Source organism: Pteropus alecto, unplaced genomic scaffold, assembly GCF_000325575.1.
Source record: "Pteropus alecto unplaced genomic scaffold, ASM32557v1 scaffold189, whole genome shotgun sequence".
Taxonomy (NCBI): domain Eukaryota; kingdom Metazoa; phylum Chordata; class Mammalia; order Chiroptera; family Pteropodidae; genus Pteropus; species Pteropus alecto.
This window is the reverse complement of record NW_006442117.1, coordinates 3,401,604-3,426,023: the sequence shown is the minus strand read 5'-3', so window position 1 is coordinate 3,426,023 and position 24,420 is coordinate 3,401,604. Positions and strand designations below refer to the sequence as shown.

Genomic DNA, 24,420 nt, shown 5'->3' with positions numbered 1-24,420 from the left:
ATGTGCTTACTAGCCACCTATGTATCTTTGGGGAAATGTCTTTGCAAATCCTTTGCCCATTTTTAAGTTAGGTTATTTCTCTTATTGCTGAGTTATAATGAATCACAGCTATTTGATCTGTTTAAAATAGAAAACGTTGAAAGGTGTGTTTTCTTTCAGGACAAAGTTCTGCACAATATCATGTCTATTTTTACATTTATGGGAGCCAGCGTCATGCGTCTAGATGATACTTACAGTTTTCAAGTTATCAACAAGACAGTGAAAATGGTTATTCCAGCACTTATTCAGGTAAGCTGTTTTTCTACCAGCATTCGTATTATTTTAACATTTAAAGTTTTACACATTTTAACATTCACGTAGTAGTAGTAAGTGAATGACGGTAGATGCCTTATGCCTTTCTGAGATGCTCAAGTATTTGTGCCTCTTAAAGTTTAGATGGTGAAGCTAAGAAGGAATCTTGGAAACGTCTTTTCCAAGAATGTGAATAAACTTGCGTTCCGCAGGGGTGTTGACCGTGACAGTCCCTTGACGTTACTCTGACAGAGCGAGGTTGCGCTCACTGTGTATTCGGGATGTGGCATGGGCTCAGGAACTCCCGGTGTCAGTTGAGGACGTGGGGCGTGTTAGTGCTGTGATGGCAAAGCCGTTGACGCGCAGCTCAGCCAGCGTTTGCTGGGTGTTAAGAGCTGAGCGCTCGGAGAGCAGGGAGACGGAATGGCCATTGAGACTCAAGAATGGCCTCGAGGATGAAAGAGGCTGAGCATCTGGGTTTTCTCTTCACCTCCGTTGCTGGTCTTACGTTATTAACCCCTCCAGGGATGATTGTATTCAGCACCGTTTCCTTTAAATCTTGGCATTAGGTCGGCATTCTGTCTGACAGGTTGTCGAGTCACGACACACAGGTATAAAAACAAAGCTGACTGCGTTGATGGTGGACATGCCGATAGAAAAGCTAAACGCTTAAGAGTCTAGACTCAGGGGGAGGCCACGTGGGCCAGGTGGCCACGGAGTTGCGTGAGGAACAGTGCGACGCGGTGGAAGGGCGGGGCTCGGGGACATGGCAGAGTCCATAGTGCACGAGAAAAGGCGCGGGCTGGGAGCGCGCACCGCGTGTCAGGGCGGAGTGGGCGATGTGGCGAGAGCTGAGCCGCAAGCGGGGGCTTCGCTTTCGTTATTCATTCTTGTGTGTGTTCAGCGGCTGTTTCGAGCACTGGTGCCAGAGTGAAATGGTTCGAACTTTATTCTGAGAGCGCCGGGGGCCACTGGCCCCTCTGCTCCGCTCGTCTGGACTGTGCCCATTCTCGAGCACAGCGGTGCCTCGCGTTTGGCGTCTGCTGTTTCATGCCCCCTTTTCACATGTGCGTCTTGCTTCGTACAGACGCTGAGTCTCCTTGGGGCAGGGCGCACACCCTCACTTCATGTTCCCCCAGGGTCACAGAGTGCCTGGGACGTGCTCTGCACTCATGGGATATTGACTGATCGCTCTTCGATTACTAAAATTCTTTGGGTAACCTTGGGCCTGTGCGAAGGGTGTTGTGGAGGGTGTTCGCTCCTGCTCACTGACCCCGCTTGCTGTCCTGCAGTCTGACGGCGGGGACTCCGCGGAAGTCAGCAGGAGCGTGGAGGAGACCGTGGTGAAGATCACCGGCGTGTTCGTGGATGCGCTGCCACACGTCCCGGAGCACCGGCGCCTGCCCGTCCTCGTGCAGCTCGTTGACACCCTGGGCGCGGGGAGGTTCCTCTGGGTTCTCCTCGTGTTGCTCTTTGACCAGTATGTCACTAAGACAGCGCTGGCCACCGCCTATGGAGAAAAGGTCAGACTCGAGGGTGGGTGATGAGAAATGTGCTGTTTCACACAGAGTTGAGGGTATTTCCCAGTGTAAATGTGGGGCTGGCGATGCTTAATATATGTTATCTAACAGCGCCTGTTTGCTCAGAGTCGCCATGAAAGATGTTTTTGGCTTTCTTTAAAATTGCTTTCGGAGCCCGTGGCTCTGAATATCTTCAGTGACAACAAAACATCTGAGGGCGGTTCGACTTTTCTCAGAGCCGGTCGCTGCCCAGTGGGTGGTTCTGTTTTAAGCCCAGCAGAGTAGGGCTGCAAACTCATTAAACGGTGTCTCCAGAAGGTGCTCGTGAAGGCATTCCACGGGGCAGGAGGAGTGTCACTTCAGTGACACCAATAAGACGCAGGAAGTTGTTCTGCGGAGCCCTGTTTGGACAGGGTGGAACCGGGGGTGGCCAGGACTGGGGTCTGGGGACGGGTCTGGACCTGCTCTGCGTAAAGCAGCACGTGCGGTCCTGCCAGAAGTCATGACGTAAATTATCCTGGAATCATGCTCTCAGTTCTCACAAATTAGCTTTTTTATATAAGGAGCTCAATAGCTCATTCTTCTGGTAATATCGATGACCATAAGGAACAATATATAGTGACTTTTTGTGCTAGGAAATAATTTTAAGACATTTCCCTTACTTGTACTTACTCTAAATGTCATAGGTGCAGTTTTACTATCTATCTCTTCTTTATATAGGATGCTATTTTAGAAGCAGACACTGAATTTTGGATTTCAGTTTGTTGTGAATTTAGTGTCCAGCATCAGATACAGAGTTTGATGAATATCCTCCAGTATTTAATAAACCTGCCAGAGGAAAAAGAAGGTAAGCGTAAGTCGAGAGTTAATTATGATTTAGTCTGAAAGCTCGAGAGAGTCAGAAGACGATGAAGGTTCTCCTTAGAACCCAGAGAACGTCTTTAGAAGGAATTTTTGAAGTAAGTTCATAATTTTTGATGTGGGTATATGATTGTGTATCTTCTCAAATGTTTATGGAAAAAGGATTTCTGCTTGCCATTCCTCACACATTGGCGTTCGTAGCTCTGTGCCTTCGCCCAGATGTGTTGGCTGGGGAGTGTGACAGGTGTGGGTTAGCAGGCCCTTATTAGCCGTATCGTACCTTCCCATTAGCTGGGGAGTGTGACAGGTGTGGGTTAGCAGGCCCTTCCCATTAAAGAAAGACGTTTACAAGAAGAACAGTTACCACAGCAGTGGTAACTAAATATTAAAAATTGCCACATATAGGAGTCTTGAAGAAAATTCCACTAATTGCAGCACCAGTGACGTTGGCTCTGGAAGGGGTTGATGTGTTGCGGGTTCTTAGTTCCGTGCCCTTCGGAGCAGAACACAGGTGCCTTCAGGAAAAGGGTCTGAGGACTCTGCGGTGACTTGCCTCATCCTAGAGTCAGCTCAGGGACAAGACTGGAAGGTGCCTGGAGAGCTGAATGTGGTGACATGCTCTGGAAGAAGTCTTCATTTTACGGCTGTCTAGGACAGTGGTTTTTAGTGGCCCATCACGGACCCCCAGTCACTGCACCCCCAGCACCTTCTGTATTAGATGCAGTTAAGCATGGGATTCTGCAAAGTTTCAGGTTACCTTCAAACTGTTAGAATTAAACATCGACGGCTAGAGGTGACCCCTCCTTCCCCAGTTTGTTGTGGGCCACTAAGTAAAAGGCTTCAGAAATTGGGTGTGGAGCCACCGTTTAAAACTCCTTTCGTAATCCCTCTGCCTGCCTTCACTGGCCCGTCTCAGCCGCCCTGTTCTGTTTCGTTTTGTCTTATACACGCTCTTCTCAGAGCTGCTGAGTACTTTCTTGTAAATACAGTCGTTACTTTCGTTAATTTAGAAGAGGGAAAACCGGGTGTAATAGACTAATAGATAACTCTGAAAATTGTGTCCCATTCACTGTGCTCATATCCACGTTTGTGCTAAAGATTCAGCTCAAAGACGAGTCACTAGTTTTCTTGCTCTTTTTCAGAAACTGTTCCCAAGGCTGCATTCGATAAGAGTGAATCACGAGAAGAAATGCTACAGGTTTTTAACGTAGACGCGCACAGCAGCAAGCAGCTACGGCACTTTAAGTTTCTGTCAGTGTCCTTCATGTCACAGCTCCTGGCTTCCAGTCATTTTATCAGAAAGGTGATCTGTTCTTTAAATGTGTTTGTTACAGTGATTTTGTGTTTTTTAAAGGAACTGTGTTTTAAACTCATAAAAAGAGCTTGACAAATACCTCACGAAAATGTGAGGCCTTTACAGGTAATGGGGAAAACGGCATAGTTCTCCGTGGAAGCATCTGGCATGCCCCCAGGTTGTACGTGAACCCTACGACTCCGCCATTGCCTGCAAGTGTGGACACCCTGCAGGCCGTGTAGCTGTGCAACGAAGGGTGTCTGGGAGCGTGCAGCATGTCATTGTTCATGGGAGCCCAGAACTGGCGATAGCGCGTGTCCATCAGAAGCAGAGTGATGACGTGTCGGCATTAAGGGGCATGGTGAACCTCAGTGGCCCACGGCCGCTCTTAAGCATAATATTGAAGGGAAGAGGCAGACAGAAGGATCCATCCTATGGTTCCAGTTGTCAGAGTTCAAAAGTAGCAAAACATCTGGTTTTAGAAGTGAGGGTAGCAATTGTGTTTGGGAAGGTGGAGGAGGGCCGTGACAGGCCAGGTGGAGGGGGGCTTCTGACACGCGGATGACGTGCTGTTTCTTTACCTGAAACAGTGAGCTCTACATGGAGGACTTGTGCACTTTTCTGTTAGTGTGTTACAGTTCAAACAGTGGGAGAGAAGGACACACAAACAAAAGGAAGAAACGAACAGCGCGCTGGAAGGATGGTCGTGACCAGGGATGCAGAACGCTTCGGCAGTAGAATATCTGTGTTACACGTCTGCTGTGTTGCGTGAACAGATCAAGAGGGGAAACCGTGATCGTTGAAATATTTACAGAGAAATCATCCAGTGGATTCAGCACATACTCATGACTTTAAAAAAAAAGATGATCCTTTTAGCGTTGCGAGATGGATGGGAACTCCTTGGCCTGAGAAAGATATTTGTCAGACACCTATAGTTTTCATCACACTCTGATGCGACGTCAGTGGTGTGCCTGTTAAAGTCCAGAACGAGACTCTGTTGTTATTTCTGTTTGGCAAAAGCAGTGTAAGACAAAAAAAAAAATCACCAGATTCACAGAACTAATAATCAGTTTAGCAAGCTGGCTTGATAGGGATCAGCGTAGACACTGTCTGCAGATGAGTCCGTGTAGACACTGCTCTCTGTCAGGCAAACTTGCCAAGGACAGTGGTGGCTCGAGCAGTCAGATAGGTCAGTGTGAGTGCTCACGAGCCTGGGTACAGCCATGCACACGTGGCAAACGTGTCATGTGACAGGTGCCATTACAAAGCAGTGAGAAGGAGACGTGTCCAAGAACTAGAACTGGCACGATTTGTCTGCTTCGTGCGAACAAGACGGCTGTCGCACTGTGCACAAAGGGCAGTTTTAGGTGGACTAAAACTTCAGTGTGAGAAGGAATGTTTGGAACTTTGAGAAGAAAAGGGGAACATCATTGTGACCAGAGAATGGAGACTTTCTTAAAAGCCGGTTCAACCCAGAGCCACCACAAACACAATGAAAAGCCACGGACTAAGAGATTATTACTGTGTGTAAATCCAGAAGTGTCCGTTTCCATTATAACAACTGGCAAAGAACTTGAATTCACTGAAGAGGAATCACAAATGGCCAATTAATACGTGAAAAATATCTCCTTAAGAAGGAAAATGCGGGTTGAAGAGCTGCCACTGTGACGTCCATCATACTGGCAAAAATTAAGCTGTTAGGAGCAAGAAGTGGCAAGGCGGTGGGGACAGCCACTTCTGGACGCAGTGATGGGCCGTGTACTCAGCCAAGTGGAAGATGCTCAGTTTCGTTTCTCAGGTGTATGCTCTGCAGAAACTTGCCTAGATGCTCAAGGAGACAGACACAAATGCTCTTTTTTAGCATTGGAATAAAAAAAAAAAAATGGACACAAACTAAGTGGCTACCAACAGGTGAATGAGTAAGTCGCGGTACACACAGAGGGTACTGTGTGCAGTTAGAGTGGATGAACCAGAACAACATGAGCCACACAGATGGCAGAAATCTAGTATCACCAAACAGCACATTGCCAACTGATACGTCCTCCTTGGTGACAGTCACAGCAGATTCGGGCTGGGCTTGGGCTAGTGGGCGAACAGGCTTAGGGTACAGAGCATGGGGGCTCACCGCCGGATCTGTAATAGTTCATCTTAGAGATGAGCTATAGAAAGATTACGTTTCATAAAATTAGTAGATAAATGAGTATTGACTTGTATTTTTCTGAATCTTTGTCATACTTTACTGTTATAGAGTGTGATAAATGAATGGAATGAAATGAAATGAGGGAAGCAGAGTTCTTACAGTATGATGAGGGTGATCTGAACCTGATTTAATTGTGGTGTCAGAAGCCAGTTGCTGTGGGAACTTTGAATAGTCATAGATGTTTCATTGAACTTTAAGTGATTTTTTGTCATCGGCTCCCAGTCCTAATGATGCCTTCTTTACACATTAGGTAGTTGAAAGTGGTGGTCCTGAGGCTTTAAAAGGCCTCGAACAGAGGTATGTTACTTTTCTTTTTTCAATTTTTATTTGGGAATAATTTCTTCTTATCAAAAAGTTGGAAGAATAGTGCACGAGACTTTCACGCGAGCCCCACCCTGTGTTTCAGGTTGCTAGAAGCGGTTCTTGGCTACATCAATGCTGTCGCACAGTCTGTGGAGAAAAACGCAGACAAACTGACCGCGAAGTTCTGGCGAGCGCTCCTTAGCAAAGCTTACGACGTGTTAGATAAGGTAGGGCTTCGTTTCTCCCCACGTGCTGTGCTTTGTTGCTGTTTTTATGTCACTGTGAAATGATTTAACCTAAAGTGTTACTTTAAGAATAAATTTAGCCATAGTTTCTCTAAATATAATGCAGTTAAGATTGTTCTTGGAAAAGAATCTCTTGACTAGAAATAAATTTGTCAGAATTGTTTCCCTATCAACAACGTGAACACATGCCCCAGTAAATGCCAGGCTTTAAGTATTCAGTCATGTGACACTGCGTCACGTCCACTTAATTCGCGCGGAGTAACAGAAGTGCCTGCCAGGCAGAGTACATGGCCCGCTCGCAGCACCGCTGGCCGCGCCCCGAGGCTCGCTGCGCAGCGTCCGGTTACTGCCCTCAGCGCCAGTCCTTTTCGTTGTCTGTCCGTGTGTTTATAAGTGTGATCAGTGAGTCTACGTGAAAGGCTAGTGTAAGAAGCAAATAAGAGAGTGCGTGTGAAACGCCTGGCACCTAGAGGGTGTGCAGAGAACGGAAGTCTGTCTGAATTCGAGTTGATCTTCCCTTTTTTTCATTTCTTTTCCGTTAAATGTAAAACTGCTGTCCAGGTCAATGCCTTGCTGCCCACAGAAACCTTCCTTCCTGTGATTAGAGGGCTGCTGGGTAACCCACTGCCGTCCGTTCGCCGGAAAGCGATGGATCTTTTGAACAACAAGCTACAGCAGAATGCGTCCTGGAAGAAGAAAACCGTAAGTGAAGACTAAGGCCCGTTTACTGTTCTCCTTGTCGGAGCTGCATGTCACCCCCTTGGTTTCTCCTTGGTACGATCTAAATCAGTACGTTACGTGAATATAATACTGTGGGGGAGGGGCGTGTGAGAGAGAGAGCGAGAGAGAGAAGAGCTGTTAGCATGGAAACTCAGCTGAATGGAATTGTTACTTGATATGGACCCTACGTCACCTTAATTGGCTTTAGGACATTTCTAATCCACTCTTATTCCAAACCAGAAGGGTGTTTTATATAAGTTGTATAAAACATCAGACACTGGTCACAAGTGCATGCGCTGGCTTTGTGCTCAGTGCATCAGTGGGACAGTTCCTTGTGTACAGTTGAGTGGCATAGGTCCTCTTGCATGCGCTGGCTTTGTGCTCAGTGCATCAGTGGGAGAGACAGTTCCTTGTGTACAGTTGAGTGGCATAGGTCTTCTCGGTCTGATTTCCATTTAGATGGTGTCAAGCAGTGAAAATGGAAAACAGACCAGCCTTTTCTTTGCAGCTTTAATACTCGGGGAACTTTGGCTGTCTCCCTCAGGTGTACCGTTTCTTAAAGCTGGTTCCAGTCCTTCTGGCCGTTGTGCAGCGTAACAAGCAGGGGGCAGAGCAGGCAGTGAACAGACAGACCGCGCTGCACACCCTGAGGCTCTTGTGCAGGAACTTCGGTGCGGAACACCCGGAGCCCTTCGCCCCGGTGCTGAACGCTGCGGTGAAGCTGATCGCGCCGGAAGAGGAGGAGGAGAGGAACGTGCTGGGGAGCGCCCTACTGTGTGTGGCCGAGGTGGCCTCCGCCTTGGAAGCACTGGCCATCCCCCAGCTCCCCAGGTATGCCGAGTGGGGCCTAGGTGAGGGACTGTCACACGGGGTCTCTAGTACAAACTGGAAAATCATCTCAGTGCCTTTTTTCGCTTCTAAGAAGTTACATAGAATTAGATTTGTTAAAGAATCGATCTTTTCTTCAAACTGAAAAACACAACATTCTCAATTACCTTTACGATGTTTATTATCCCCATTTTCGCTCCCCTTTGAGCAGCTGTAACTAGGAAGCAGTAGGCGATGCTCCTGTAGCAGCCCATCCAGCTGGGCAGACGCCGCCTCGTGCTGCCCTGCGCAGAAGTCGGCTGCTCTTGACTCACTGTGGCCTTGGCGTTGACTGACTGTGCAGCCTTGGGCACGTCCGTGAAACCGAGACAGTCCCCACGGCGTGCGCGTCCCGCGGGGCCGTGTGTGGGAGGTCTTTGGCACAGCGCCTGGCACACAGCAGGTGTTAAGTGGAAAGGCATCGTGCTGTGTCAGTGCTCTTGGCTCTGGGAGAGTCTTGCTTCGGCACGTGAAATGTGTAGACGTTTTCGTGGCCCTGACGGGCGTGGTGATGCAGTGCGTGCCAGTGTTGGATTTTCTTCATAACGACTCCTCCGTTCTCCACTTCTCTTTTAGCCTAAGGTTACTCTCAAACCGTTTTTCATTTCTAGCCTGATGCCTTCATTGCTGACAAGAATGAAAAACGCCAGTGTCATGGGCTCCGGTGACGTCTACCTGCTCAGCGCCGTGGCAGCTCTGCAGAAGGTGGTTGAGACGCTCCCCCACTTCATCAGCCCCTACCTAGAGGGTGTCCTGTTGCAGGTGAGTCCTTGTGACCACAACATACCACTTGGGGTAGTGGGGGAAAAGGAAAAATTACAAATTAGGTAATTTTATTTGTTCTTTATGTTTTTAGTTTCTGTTTGGCCCAGAGATTGGATTTCTGAAAAGATGTACTTGTCACTCTGTGCGTGCCTTTTTCTCTTCCACTCCCATCGCCCCTCCTGCTTAATCTTGACATGACATCGATATGGTGTCACTTTATCATGAGGCTATTTTACTTTGCAGGATGTTTTTATTGTTTTTTTTCCCCGTGAGATCTTCGGAATTGAGCTGGCAGAGCTGCCTTTCCTGCTTCCCGTAGGGACGGGCGTGTCCTGTTCGCCTCTTGCGCTGGGAGGGCGGGCTCCTGCATCCAGGGTGGTGGTGGCTGGCACAGACAGTGGCCAAGCAGCATTTCCAGCTGAAAGTGGCCCAGAGTGACCCCTTGTACTGGTCTGTTGTATTGTGCGTTTGCACATAGGAGCTTAGGCAGCTTAACTGCTTTGATGTAGATGACTTAGCTGGGTCACGTGCACTACAGCCTGCGCTTGAAATTTACAAACAGCTTTCCAGATGTGTTAGCAAGGAAGAACCCGACTCCTCTTGTGGTCACTGGATCCCTGGCCTCTGAAAATCTTACCAATCTGAGTGCTCTGTGTCCTTCCCCACCTCCCTGACTCCCAGGTGGGAAAGAGACATCTGTCCATTTTTATCTTCAGACATTCAAGGTTGGCTGTAAAAGGAATTCTCTGTGAAGCCAACATGCACCAAGCTTTTCTCCATCGCTGGCATTTGGGTTCAGTTCTTTCTGAGTGTGTAGACATTTTCACTGAGTACCCATATGGCCTCGATCACTGTTTTTATATTCCTACAGTCGATTCATTTGGAGAAAGTCACTAGTGAAATGGGGTCGGCCTCACAGGCTAATGTGCGTCTCAAGTCTCTTGAAAAGACACTGGCGACCACTCTCTCACCCCGAGTCCTGCTACCGGCCATCAGCGAAACGTACAAGCAGATCGAGAAGAACTGGAAGGTTAGGTTATATTGGGAGTTAGACTTTGGAGAAGGGACGTATGGTGTTGAAACTTGAAAGTTTCACTTAATGAACTCTAGGATATTAAAAGCCGGCACCTCTTTGCTGTTCCCACTAGCATCACATGGGCCCATTCATGAGCATCCTGCAGGAGCACGTCGGGGCCATGAGGAAACAGGAGCTCGTCTCCCATCAGTCTCAGCTCACCGCGTTCTTCTTGGAGGCCCTGGACTTCCGAGCACGGCACCCTGAGGTCAGCTGCTTCCCACTCCCCCGCATCCAAACCTAAGGGCCAGAGAAAAACTAGCCATTCAACTTGTCGTACTTAACAAAATTATTTAGAGCCAGGTGTCAGAACTCTGGCTAATAAATCAGCTCTTGTGTTTTCAGAATGATCTGGAAGAAGTCGGAAAAACAGAAAATTGTATCATTGACTGTCTAGTAGCTATGGTTGTAAAACTTTCTGAAGTCACATTCAGACCCCTATTTTTCAAGGTAAGCATCCTTCCTCCACATCCTCTTTGTCCTTATGTAAGTTACAAGATGTATAGAATAAATTATTACTTTATTTTTTTTTTAGTTGTTCGATTGGGCTAAGACAGAAGATGCCCCAAAAGACAGACTGTTGACATTTTACAACTTGGCAGATTGCATTGCCGAAAAACTGAAAGGGCTTTTTACTCTGTTCGCTGGCCACTTAGTGAAGCCTTTTGCTGACACCTTGAACCAGGTGAACATCTCCAAAACAGGTTGGTAGCTGACTCCAGTTCGGCTGGAGCCTTGCTCTGTGCGCCTTACACGAGTTGCAGCGAGTGTGATACATTTAAGGAGTGTGATTTTTCGTTCTGTAGTCAGTTGTCAGGCATTGAACTGTTTTAGCATATTGAAAGTAGGTCACTAATTACTTGACTCACTTGGAAGAAAGAATAAAGTAAATGGGTGTTACTCTTAAGCTGTTGCAGATAACTTTAAAACATTAAAGTTAAGATTGGTTTCTCTAATGCTAATGAGCAACCCACTTGAAACTGGTCATTCAGCTTGCCAAACGGAACAGTCATCACTGAGACTCTTAACTCTAAAAGGAGCCACTTACCTGACAGACTAGACCATCCACTACGTGTTCTGCCTTCATCCTGAGCTTGATTTCCAGATCGTGTAGAAATACCTTCTGATTGTAGTTCTTTTAATAGTGATTTGAGTTTAAACATTAAATTGTGAAATTCATTTTTTTCATTTTATTCTCCCCCATCTTACAGATGAAGCATTTTTTGATTCTGAAAATGACCCTGAAAAGTGCTGCTTGTTATTACAGTTTATTTTGAACTGTTTATATAAAATCTTCCTTTTTGACACTCAACATTTTTTAAGTAAAGAGAGAGCAGAAGCCTTGATGATGCCCCTGGTGGATCAGGTAACCAAATAAAACCTTTTTTGTTGAAAGACAAGGAAGCCGTCACTTGAATTTTTACCAGTTTTGTACCTACAGAAGTGACACTTTGCTGGAATTACTTTTCTCCCAGTTTTTATTTCTTTTTTACAAAATTATTTCAAAATCAATTTCTCATTTTTCATGGATATAACTTCATAGTGGCATTTACCGTTTTACTTTTGCATTTTTCAATGAAAAACATAAGGTCTGATGGTTATACTTTTAGTTGTTTAAAACTCAGTCCATTGAGAATGTTCCCGGCTGGGCCGCCCTCGTGTGGGCCCGCCGAGGTGCTCTGCCGGAGGGAGCGGTGCTGGGGGCTGTGCGTGCGTTCTGAAAGCCGGTGCATTGTAAATGTGCTCTGGAGAGAAGATTAGAACAGCGCCTGCTTTTTGAGCCTGCACATGTCATGGATGTTATCTACGCAGTGCAAGTTTTTTCAAACAGAAATGAGAAAGTCCTTTGTTGCTCAAAGTCCTTCTCTCTCTCTTACTAGCTAGAAAACAGGCTTGGCGGAGAAGAGAAGTTCCAGGAGCGGGTGACAGGGCACCTGGCCCCGTGCATCGCACAGTTCTCGGTGGCCGTGGCAGATGACTCTCTCTGGAAACCACTGAACTACCAGATTCTGCTGAAGACGAGAGACTCCTCCCCCAAGGTCAGGTGCAGCGTTGCCGCGTGTTCACCGTGCGGCCTGGGCAACCGGGTCGCGGGTATGGGCATAGGACCGTGGGAAGCCAGTGGGGTTGAGTGTTGGTGCCTGTCTCCCAGGACTGGAGGCCGGGCTGTGGTCAGTGGGGGTTTGAGCCCAAGACGTTTTCGGTTTTTACTGACGGGTTATTTGTAAATGACGGTCATCCTCCTCCCGCCCCAGCGCGTCCTTTGACACAAGCACTAAAACCCTTTCTAAATGTGTGCTTTTAATCTTGAAAAGATGAAGTAATTCTTTGTTTCTTAAGCACCATTTAAATGTCATTGTGTTCCCCAAAACAAATGCCTTCAGCTTGTCCACAGAGCATTCCTTTGAGTGAGATCCGCCACGTTAGCCTTAGGGTTCTGTGGCGGTTGACACCCACTATCGGGAGGATGAGCGGAGGTCAGAGTCCCAGCCCCACACCTGAGCGTCAGCGTCACGGTGCTACCAGTGACTCGCCTTTGCTCAAACTAATCGTCGTACAGGAGCCTCAGTGGATAAATTAAACCAAAGCAGAATTTTATTAAGAGATTTATTAGTCGAAATTCATAATATTTATTTCTTAGATAGTAACAGGCTATTTGGATGTACCCCCAGAGTTTAAATTGTAGGTTCTTACCAAATTGCATTAAATTTATTATAATGTTTTGTTGCACAAATCAGAAAAATTCTGATTGAATCTAGGTAATTACACGTTTTTAAATAACTTAATTTGGTGTATCCAAATATTTTTTAAATTGTCCAAAACGAGAGAGAGGGCCAGCACGGCTTGTGTCTAAGTGGGTCACTAATAGCACCAAACAGCTGTTTATATTCCTCCGCACAGAGAAGTCATGTGGGAAACAGCCACACTTCAAGTTCCAGAATCAGGACATAACACAGTGTGCTCTTTTACTCAGTGCTGACCTGAGCCGGGGCCCAGGCCCCTCACACAGCTACGGCGGTGACCTCGGTCGGGGTTCTGCAGGTGGCCGCCAGGTTGGCATCGTCTCCATCAGCCAGGAGAGCTGGTGAGCTCCAGTGTGGTTACATTTGATGACACACTCGAGTCTGTGTATGGCATTTTCTTCCATTGCTTTTTTTTTTTTAAAGGAAAATTCTTATAAAAAAGACATTCCTGTTAAAGGCCTACAAACAGGAACAGTTTGAAACACACTTGATTTATAAGATGACCCATGTCATAAACAGCTCCCAGCTAGTATCCTGAGATAAAAGCTGAATGGACATAAAGTGAAATAAACTCATGTGAAATAATATTTAGTTTAAAAAGGCAAGAGCTTGTCTCAAATTAGACAGATTTTAAGGTAATATAGCAACACTAGCTTATCATTCTTTACCCTTCTGTCCCTTTCAGGTTCGATTTGCCGCCCTGATTACTGTGTTAGCACTGGCTGAAAAACTGAAGGACAATTACATTGTCTTGCTACCAGAGTCCATTCCTTTCTTAGCTGAATTGATGGAAGGTAATTCCTGGCAGTAGAAGTCTGTGGAAAGGCGCCCGGCGATCACGCCAGCCGGGTGCGCTGTGCTTAGCCCGCAGCTCCAGCCCGTGACCTGCAGCACGGGGGGCCGCGTTCCTGTTTGGAGTGGGGTGGGGGCTGTTAGGAAGCGACTGCCCAATGGCCATGACACCTGTTGCATTTACCTCAGCGTGAGAATGTTTGTCCCCAGATGTAGAGTTACTGTGTCAAAATGTCTAGGCCATTGAAGCCACCCTAGCATCGCTGTTTATTGACAGTGACCAGCACTTAGCCGCTGCTGGGCAAGGATGATCTCATCCTCGCGACAGGTATATGCCATCCACCCCTCGCCCCTTTTTTTAATAAAGGAAGAAACAAGAAGCTTTAAAAGCATTAAGTAACTTGATAAAGTGTCGCAGTTGGAACTGGGGTTGAAGTCGAGATGGGTTCACTTGTGGACACGGGAACCGTGCAGCCCGAGAAATGACAGTACGTCTTACTGCACGTGGAGGTGACGGCGATGAGGACACCAGCACTTTGATAGTCATGACTCACCGCTTATCTAAACCAAGAGCGTTCACCTTTGCTTCCTACGGCCTGGGGTGGGGACTGCTAGCAGTCGGCTTCTCTTCGGTGTCCTGTGTTGTGGGGGGTTCTGTGTTACTTGGCTTCCAAGTCTAAGGCTACCGGAAGGGAATCAAGGCAGGAGGAGGGATCTGGAGGTTTCCATGGTGCCCGTCACTTCTTGTGACTGAATGACGGCCAGAGAAGGCAGGACGGGAGGATTTAGGCTAGTGATAATCGAGGCAGGACGACTGACTCGTTTGAATTTTGATTTTTTTTTTAGATGAATGCGAAGAAGTAGAACGTCAGTGCCAAAAGACTATTCAGCAACTGGAAGCTGTCCTGGGAGAGCCGCTCCAGAGCTACTTCTAAAACCTTAATTTTTTTGGTGTTTCACACTCTGTTGTTTGTGCAGATTTATATTTTTATTTTTGGGTGTTGGTGCCATGTTACTTTTGGTGCCTTAACATCTACTTGGACTTTACGAAACTCCCACCGAGTTCATGCTTACACACAGGCCTCTCCTGCCAGCTGTAGGGAACGGCAGAGTAAACGACGGTGGTTTTATACAGATGGCTGTGTCTTTTTAAGTCTGTTATAGTCCCTCGTTGGTGCTGGTAACGTCACAGACATGTTTACTCATAGCGCCCAAAGCTAATGGCACCTCACTCAGACGGTAATGCCTTAACTCCTCTGCAAGGGAATGTCAAGCACGTGGGGTCCACGCCAGAGATTTTATTCAGAGTATTAAATTTTTCTTCAAAGAAATGAATTATTCAGCATTTAACAAGAATGCTTTTGACTGTAAAGCCATTTGGATTTTTACTTTTCATTTCGGGTGGATGACACTTCAGCCTAAAGTTTTTGCGTGTGCCCACAGGGGGAAGTAGGTCTAGAATGTACTTTTTACTCTGGGCTGTGACTGTCTCCTTTATCCTTCAGTCTTTTTTGGGAGAAGAGGGAGGTGAAGGCAACAGACTGTTGATAAAACCCACCTGACGGACCCCACAAACAGGAAGGGCCCAGAAACACCAAAGGCATGAAGAAGCCCCTCCGGGAGCACAGTAACCACTTTCCACCGGCGGTTGACTGAGAAATGCTTGCGTGAGAAAGGAAGGAGGTACCAGACTTTAACTAAAGCTTTGAAGTTCTCTAATCTCTGCTATGTCACAGTGATGCTGGAGAGTGAAGGCTCAAATTAAACACCGGTGCCTTTAAGGCATTTATTTATATAGTTATTTATGCCATCTAAGAACCGTCCCACAGAACGTTCAAATAGATTTAATTTAATGAGTGAGTGCGGGGCTGTGAAGGCTGACCTGCACGTACAGGCAACATGGTAAATGCACGTTTCTCTTCAAGAAACGTTTCGATAAGATAAATGCTAATAGCTTCACGTCAAAAAACACCTTAAGATTTTATATTTTCTCAGGAAACAGTCTTCTGTCTTAGTCATGTCTCCCATTTACATCACGAAAATGAAAATGTGTTTAAGACTGAGAGGAAAACCCCAGTCATGCAATCTGATGTTCTTTTATGCAGGGAAAAAAATAACTCTGGGGATTCTAGAGCCTTCTTGTCCTCTACAACTTTCTCAAACACCCTCCCACCCATGTCTTTTTTGAGCTTGGCAAACTCAGCATAATAAGTTAACACAAAGTGGAAAAGAATCAAGTGCTAGAAGTTCCTACGCTGAGTACTTTTTAAAAACAAGATCAGTAATAGCATTTTCCGTATACGGACACAAATAGTATCTAACCGAAACCTGTTATGAAAATGCTCCTAAGTCCTGGCAGAATCTAGCCCAGCAATTTAATATGATAAAATGATTCGGCTGATTTAGCTTTTTACCTCCCCACTCCAAGCCTTTGAATTTTCCTTGAACAAGATCTGACCTGTAAGAATTCCACAAAGAATTTCTGCCAACTCGCTTCAAAGAATAGAAAAAATTACAGAACGCAACAATTTAACTTGCTGATACAGGTTTGATTTTAATCACTTAAAGTAGAATAATGTTTTGATCTCGGTCGCTAACGTGATGGACTATCCCTGGGAAGAGCAGAGGCGGTGCTGGTTCGCGTGCGGAGGACGGGTGCGCACGCTCCTCCCTGCCCTCAGTGGCTGCATTTCACTTTCCGATCGTGCCTCTTTCAGAAGCAGCCATTAAACCAGACCTTGGCTATGCTTTGTCACCTATAAACATTGTACTAATGGAAATCCTCTTCCACCTTAAACCTTCTGTAGAGGCACGTGCAGACCTTTGACTCAACCTAAATTCACATGTTCTAAAATAACCATTTACTGATACGGAAATCAGTGGCCTTGCGAATGAGATCAGGTTAATTTCAATACATTCGTTTTTGTTTTGCTTGATTATTCTTTTGCCTTAATTTTTGTGCTGTGTTCAGACTTCATAGTGTTCACTACTTGGTAATGCTTACAGCTAGTAGGGCTAGATATTTATTATGCTAAAGGAAAGTGCCAGATGGGAGTCAAAATCGACCCCTTAGCTATGAGATATGACGCTGAGTGTGACCACTGGGGCCAGAGTACTGTCTTTGAATTAGTTTCTAGGTGATTTAACAGCTGAGCAGTTCTAAGTCCCTGGTGAGTATGCGATACCTGCAGAAGAAACAGTGCACAGGGCAGAGCACACAGGATTCTGAGCTCAAGAGAACGGGGAGCACAGTCCAGGGCACCACCGTGCGTGCACCCCGGCCCCCAGCACGGTGCTGGCAAAGGGATGTGCTTGGCGCGTTGAGGCTGTGAGAGCAGGCGCCGCGTAAGTGCTTGTTCAGTGGGAAGTGGGCTCCAGACGAGGCCAGGGGGCGAGGAAGGCCTCAGCAATGGCTGTACGCTTCTGTTGCTTCAAATTTCTTCCGCCTGTGCCTCACAGAGCCACACTACCTACTAGGACGGAACACCCAGTATAACTGCTATAAGCTCATTTAACATATAAACATGATAATACTGAGATGCATTTTAACAAAGCCAGTGTTACATAAGCCATTTTGTATTTCAGTTTTTGAGGCAATTCACGTCAGCTACCAGCTCCTTACTTCCAGTAAGTGGATGTCTCCGTCGACTTCCAGCGTGTCGATACTGGTGAGCTCCAGGAACCGGTGTTTGTACTCCAGGCTGTGCACGCCGTTTATCGCAACCTTGAATTCTTTAACATCACAATAAATTATCATCTGGAAGGGAAGGACACGCAATATCAGTGCTTCCACTCAGCTTAGAAATATTGTTTCCTGCACAATAACAGTCAAACGTAAACCTTCCGGTTCGCTTTCTACAGATAAATCCTCCCAGCCCGCTGCGGCTCACGCCCTCTGCAGAGTTTCTGGTAGTGGCTCTTTCTGCCTCGTCCCTTCAGGGAAGTAACTGACACCGTCCCCAGGGCCCACCTGGCCTTCCTTTCCCAGCACACTCCCTGTCTTGCCCCCCTCAGAACTGTGGGAAACACGCTGACGTAAGTTTTTAACTCCTGTCACCAATTGCCTCCCCCCGGCAACCATCGGCTCGTTCTGTGTCTGTGGTTCGGTTCCCGTGTTTATTCATGTGTTTTGTGTTTTAAGATCCTACATAGAGTGAAATCATTACTTCTTTTTCTGACATATTCACTTAGCATAGGCCTCTAGGTCCATCCACGTTGCTGCAATTGGCAGGATTTCATTCTGTGCTATTGCTGAATAGTAGTCCCTCGTATACGTGTACCACATGGCCTTTATCCAGTCATCTGTCTGCGGACACATAGGTCGCTTCCACGTCTTGGCCACTGTAAATAAAGCTGCAGTGGACACCAGGGTGCAGATCTTTTCGAGTCAGTGTTTTGGATTTCTTTGGATAAACACCCAGAAGCGGAACTGCTGGATCATACGGCAGCTCTATTTTTAATTTTTTGAGGCACCTTCGGTGTTTTCCATAGTGACCGCGCCAATCTACAGTCACACTGACAGTGCACGAGGGTCCCCATGCTCCACGTCCTCGTCAGCACTTGCTCTTTGTTGACTTATTGATGACAGCCGTTCTGACACCTGTGAGGTGATATCTCATTGTGGCTTGGATTTGCATCTGAAGCCGAACACCTTTCCATATCTCTGTTGGCCACCTGTCTGTCCTCTTGGGAGAAATGTCTATTCGGGTCCTCCGCCCATTTTTTTGGATTCTTTGGGGGGTTTTGGTGTTAAGTTGTATGAGGTCTTTATATAGTCTGGATAGTAACCCCTTATCGGATGTGTCATTGGGAAATATCCTCTCCCATTCAGCAGGTGGTCTTGTCTTTTCGTTGGTTTCCTTTGCTGTACAAAACCTTTTTCGTTTGATGTAGTCCCATTTATTTGTTTCTTTTGTTTCCCTTGCCGGGGGACACTCATCCCAAGAAATACTGCTGAGAGCGATGCCAAAGAGTTTGCTGCCTATGTTTTCCTCTAAGAGTTTGCTGGTTTCGGGTCTCACGTTCACAACTTTAATCCATTTTGAGTTTATTTTTGTGTACGGTGTAAGAAAGTGGTCCAATTTCAATTTTTTTTGCATGCGACCAGTTTTCCCAACGCCATGTATTGAAGAGACTGTCTGTTCCCGCTGTATATCCCTGCTTCCTTTGTCGTAGGTCAACTGACCGTATAAGCGAGGACTGAGTGCTGGGCTGTGTTAATCAGCTGGTCTGTGTGTCTGTCTGTATGCGGTACCGGGATGTTTCGATTACCACAGCCTGTAGTGTAGTTGGCTATGAGGGAGCGCGATACGCCCCCGTTTGTTCCTTCTCGGGTTGCTAGGGCCATTTGGGGTCTTTTGTGGTTCCATATGAATTTCAGGATTAGTTCTGAGAAGAATACTGTTGCCATTTTAGTAGGGTTTGCATTGCATCTATACGTTGCTTTGGGTAGTGTGGACATTTTAATACTGTTAATCCTTCCAACCCGTGGGCAAGGGTATAGCCTTCCATTTATATGTATCTTCTTCAGTTTATTTCACGTCTTTTGTTTTCGGGGTACCATACCAGTCTTTCACATCTTTGGTGCAGTTCATTCCTAGGCATCTTATGCTTTTGGTTGCAACTGTAAATGGGATTGTTCTCTTAATGTTTCCTCCTGGTCATTTGTTATTGCTGTATAGAAATGCAACGGATTTCTATATACTGAGTCTCTATCCTGCTACTTTACTGAATTCATCCTTTAGCTCTAACAATTGTATATGTGTGTGTGGGGGGGGCGTCTATAGGGTTTCCTATACACAATATCAAGTCATCTGCAAATAATGAGAGTTCTATTTCCGCAAATAACCAGAGTTCTACTTCTTTCCAATTGGATGCCATTTTTTTCTTTTTCTTGTCCTGTGTGTGTGGCTAGGATCTAGAACTGGGCTGACTACAGGTGGCGATAGTGGGCATCCTTGTCTTGTTCCTGATCTTAGAGAAAAGCTTCCAGTTTTTCTCCATCGAGTATGATATTAGCTGTGGGGTTGTCATCTGTAGTCTTTATCACGTTGATATGTTTCTTTTGTACCCAAAAACTTGAGAGTTTTTATCATAAAAGGATGCTGAACTTGTCAAATGCTGCTTCTGCCTCTGTGAGATGATCGTATGGTGTTTAGGCTTTATTTTTTTAGCGTGACATATCACACTGATTGATTTATGGACATTGAATCATCCTTGCATCCCTGGGACGAATCCCGCTTGGTCATGGTGTGTAGTCCTTTTAACGTATGGTTAAATCCAGTTGGCTGATGTTTTGTGAGAATCTTTGCATCTGTGTTCATCAACGATATTGGCCTATAGTTTTCCTTTTTTATAATGTCTTTGTCTGGTTTGGGCATCATGGCAATTGACGCTGGCTTCGTAGAATGAGTTTGGATGGATTCCTTCCTCATCAGTTTTTTTTGAAATTGTTTAAGATATATAGGTATTAATTCTTCTTGGAATGTTTGGTACATTTCACCTATGAAAGCATTTGCTCTTGGTCTTTTATTTGTTGCGAATGTTTTGATTACTGCTTAGATTTCATTGCTAGTTATCGGTCCATTTAGATTTTGTAATTCTTCGTGGTTCAGTCGTGGAAGGTTATGTAGTTCTAGAAATTTATCCATTTTTTCTACATTGTCGAATTTGTTGGCACATAACTGTAGTACTCTTTAATGATTCTTTTTATTTCTGTGGTGTCGGTTGTATCTTCTCTTTCATATATGATTTCACTTATTTGGGCTCACTCTCTTTTTTGATGAGATTGGCTAAAGGTTTGCCGGTTTTATTTTTTCAAAGAAGCAGCTGTTATTTTAATTGTTTTTTTTTTTTTTCAGTTTTATTTCAACTCTGCTTTTTCTAGTTCCTTTAGGTGTAGAGTCAGACTACTTATTTGACATTTGTTTGTCCAGGTGGGCCTGTATAGCTTACCTGTGAACTTCCTTCTCAGAACTGCTGTTGCTGCATCACATACATTTTTTAAAAGTTGTGTTTTCATTTCATTTGTTTCGAGGTAGGTTTTGATTTCGTGATTGATCCCTTCCATGTTTACTCTCCACGTATTTGTGGATTCTTTTTCAGTTTTCTTCCTGTAGTTTTCTAGTTTCATGCCACTGTCATCAGAAAATATGCTTGATATGATTTCAGTCTTCTTAAATTTACTGAGGCTTGTTCTGTGGCCTAATATGTGATCTGTCCTGGAGAACGTTTCCTGTGCACTTGAAAAGAACGTGTATCCTGCAGTTTTTGGGGTGAAATGTGCTATAATGTCCATTAAGTTTATCTAAAGTGACATTTAAAGCCATTAATTTTTGGCCGAGAATTATTCATTGATGTGAGTGGGGTATCAGTATCAGAATTCACTATTACTGTAATCCTGCGGATCTCTCCCTTTATGTCCAGTAATAACTGCTTTATGGATTTCGGTGCTCTCGTATTGGGTGTGTGGAGATTTACGATTATTACATCTGTGTCTAGATGGAGCCCTTTATAACTACGTAATGCTTTTCGACATTTCCCGTTTTAAAGCCTGTTTTGTCTGATGTGAGTGGCTGAGTACTGCTGCCCCGCTTTCTTTTCATTTGTTTGCGTGGAATATCTTCATCCATCCCTTCACTTTCAGGCCATATATGAAGTTCGATTTGAAGTGAGTCTGGTAAGCAGCATGACAGGTCATGCTTTTAAATCCATTCAGCCACCCTATGTGTTTTTATTGAAACATTTGACCTATTTACATTCCAAGTAATTATTGTACTTATTACCATTTCATTCATTGGTTTTTGGTGGTTTTTTCAGTTTCCTCCATTCCTTTTTTCTCTTGATGTCTTCCTTTGGGGTTTGCTGTTTTTCTGTAGTGTTTTGTTTGGGTTCCTTTCTCTTAATTCTTTGTCTATTTTTCACAGGTTTCGGTGCGTGGTTACCTTGAGGTCTGTGGATGTCGTTCTGCATCTATGGTAGTCTATTTGAACCTGATAAGCAGCTTTTAAAATGTCTAATGCACTGGATTTGTTACCCGTTTGGTTTTACATGGCCTTCCTTTTCTGCTTAAAGAGGACCCTTGAGCGTGTTGTGTGAAGCTGGTTTCATGGTAATGAGCGCCTTTAATTTTGCTGCTTCTGGACTCTTTCTCCTTCAGTTGGGAACGATCACCTGGAGGGGTCCAGTTACTGCAGGTGGTACGTTCGGTACGTTCCTTTCTTCCAGCGCTTTAACGGTGTCCTGCCACCCCCATCTGACCCCCTTCTGGCTGTAAATTCGAGAAGTCAGCTGGCGGCCTTCCCGGGTGTCCACTGCGCGTAACTCTCCTCGTGCTTCCTTCAGGATTCTCCTTCTCTTTGACTCTTGTCATTTTCGTTATGACATGTCTTGGTGCAGAGGTCTCTTTGGGTTCATCTTGTTTGGAACTCTCCGTGTTTCTTGGACCTGGGTGTCTGTTTCCTTCCCCAGGTGAGGAAAGTTTTCAGCCATTATATCTCTAAATAAAGTTTCTGTTCCTTTTTTTCTTCTCCTTCTGGGATCCCTATAACACGAATGTTCGAGCACTTGATGTTATCCCAGAGAGCGTTCCCTTAAACTGTCCGCGTCTGTTAGATTCTTCTTTTCGCTGTTCTCATCGGTTTGTTTCCACTAGTCTTCGAGGTTGCTGGTGTGTTCCTCTCTGTGCCGGGCGTTTGGAAGAAGCCGGCTGGAGCTGCGTGGGCGCCCGGGCACTGGCTGGCCAAGCTGGGGGGGTGGCTCTCGGGTCGGAGGTCCAGGTGCGCTGTTCCCACTCACGCCCTGTTCAGAGGCAGGAGGCTGCGGGTGGTGCGGCTGGGGATGTACTGCAGTGATGCTGCGGGGGGGCCAAGCACCCGAAAAGCTCCCTCCCCCGTCAAAGTGGAGGGGACGTGAACGAGGGGGCTCCCGGCCTCCCCCGCCCCGCTCGTTTGTTGGTCGGAAGCTCTTCATTGCGCCCTCAGCTGTCTCACGGGAGTGGCTGCCCTGCACACTTGCACTTGCTCACAGGAGGGCGTGTTCAGCTCGTCCTACACCACCGCCCTCTTGGATCCATGGAGATGTCTCCAGCTCACAGGCTGGGAACCAGGGGCCTTGGACCCTGACTTTTCTGCCTTAGGATCCTGGACAAATCAGACAGTGAGAAACTTCAGAAGTCTGGGGCACGTGCTAGAAACCGCACAGCTGATTTCCACCCCAGCTCAGCAGAGCTTGGTCTCTGTGTGTTTCTCAGAAGCTCTTCAAAGCTCAGTGTTCTGTGCGTCTCTGGAGTCATTAGCATTCTGGCAGAAATTCAGTTCGGATTCCTCACTGGTATTATTAGTCCTAAAAAAAAACTACTATCCTTTTAAATAACTTACACGCCCAAAACTCCTGCTTCTGATGCCACATTCTCACTCACTGCCACTCTCCCCACCCCCACATAGAGGCCCATGTTCTGAGCCTGCCCGCAGTGTCCCCTGTGCTCCCTGCCCCCATGGGAGCTGCAGAATCGCAGAGGGCAGGACAGCCTCCCAGCTGACCTGCCCATCCCCCGAGGCCAGATGGAGGCACAAAATCCGCATCTGCAAAGGGGCAACTGAGTGTCTGTTCTTGATGGGTCTAGTTGAAATGGCTGTTAGGGAAATTCCAGAGATACTGGAGCTGACAGAAAAGGCTCTGGAAAAATAGCCGTGACGCAGGATTAGATCCCCGCAGCGACGGTGGAAAGCCCAGGTACGCCCAGCTGAAAGGACCTTTCGTAAGGTGCATGTAACGCGACTTCAGGACAAAACAGAGCCTCCTGCTCGCGGGAGGGAAAGCACATTGGCGTCAGATGGGCGCAGGGGAAGCGAAGGTCGCTGTATCGTATCAGAGCAAGTGCAGAGCCGTGCGGGACAAACGAACGGAGAAGTGGCCCGCGGCCAGGTGAACGTACTGTCACAAAACAAGAAAACATGGAACGAAACCCCTCACAACCATCTGAGGTCACAGAACAGCTCAAAAGAACATAAATTTCATAAAAAGAGCGCACAGATGAAATCATGAAACAAAGATATTTTAGTGAATTTGAAATGGCAAGGAACAGAAGATCCTGTTTAAAATCAAAGTAATAGTATGATAGATCTCAGAATCTCAATGAAAGCATATTAAAAACATCAAAGTTTGAAGCAATTGAGAAAAAAGTCACTATAGCAAACTGAATAACAAGGAGAATACAAACTTCCTGAAGTAGAAAACTAACAAAAGGACAAGATTTACAAGAAATTATTATCATTGTCCTTTTTTATTTGAATATAGGAGCTCCAAACTGGGGGCTCACGTGTCTAAAAAAAGTTATGTCACTAGTTTCCTGTCACCGACAAGGATCAGCTCCTTCGGAGCACCCACCTCCATCTCTCCAGAGAACCCCAAGGCGCCCTTTACACCCTGACTCCCGTCACGTAAGCGAGCGCTTGCAAGGCCTCCAGTTACTTGTTCACATCATCCCCTAATCTAGAAAACCCAACTTGACCATCAGCCTTCCACAGCCTTCTCAATTCCAAGCCAATGTCCACCACTTCCGTGGTCATCTCACACGTTTCTCCACATGCTGGGCACTGCATTAGACCGGGACTCGGGAATAAATATTTCTGTCAACCTGCTATCTCCTGGTCTTTATTGTTATGCTTGGTCCAGAGCATAAATAAGTCAAAAATGTTGGTTGCAGCTGTACGACCTCAGTCAGCGACCCTAAAGACTGTGTGA

At 46.1% G+C, this 24,420-nt stretch overlaps 2 protein-coding genes and 1 long non-coding RNA gene across 3 annotated transcripts in view; 1 reads left to right on the top strand and 2 right to left on the bottom strand.

Moving 5' to 3' along the window:
* The window catches only part of HEATR1 (HEAT repeat containing 1), a 44,025-nt gene extending 28,118 nt beyond the window's left edge, over positions 1-15,907 (top strand). Inside the window, 17 exon segments of the mRNA XM_025039065.1 lie at positions 160-288; positions 1,584-1,814; positions 2,532-2,658; positions 3,815-3,975; positions 6,417-6,463; positions 6,573-6,696; positions 7,276-7,416; positions 7,979-8,265; positions 8,913-9,063; positions 9,938-10,096; positions 10,215-10,349; positions 10,487-10,591; positions 10,677-10,845; positions 11,353-11,507; positions 12,022-12,180; positions 13,571-13,679; positions 14,524-15,907. Coding sequence (XP_024894833.1) covers positions 160-288; positions 1,584-1,814; positions 2,532-2,658; positions 3,815-3,975; positions 6,417-6,463; positions 6,573-6,696; positions 7,276-7,416; positions 7,979-8,265; positions 8,913-9,063; positions 9,938-10,096; positions 10,215-10,349; positions 10,487-10,591; positions 10,677-10,845; positions 11,353-11,507; positions 12,022-12,180; positions 13,571-13,679; positions 14,524-14,612 — 2,478 coding nt within the window. The 3' untranslated portion in view covers positions 14,613-15,907.
* A 298-nt stretch (positions 15,908-16,205) lies between these two features.
* The window catches only part of LGALS8 (galectin 8), a 34,293-nt gene continuing 26,078 nt past the window's right edge, over positions 16,206-24,420 (bottom strand). Inside the window, exon 9 of the mRNA XM_025039070.1 lies at positions 16,206-17,434. Within this exon, the coding sequence (XP_024894838.1) occupies positions 17,285-17,434 (150 nt within the window). The 3' untranslated portion in view covers positions 16,206-17,284. The remainder of the gene's footprint in view (positions 17,435-24,420) is intronic.
* The window catches only part of LOC112470022, a 6,321-nt gene continuing 2,404 nt past the window's right edge, over positions 20,504-24,420 (bottom strand). The window contains exon 2 of the long non-coding RNA XR_003042809.1: positions 20,504-24,063. This is a non-coding gene — a long non-coding RNA (uncharacterized LOC112470022). The remainder of the gene's footprint in view (positions 24,064-24,420) is intronic.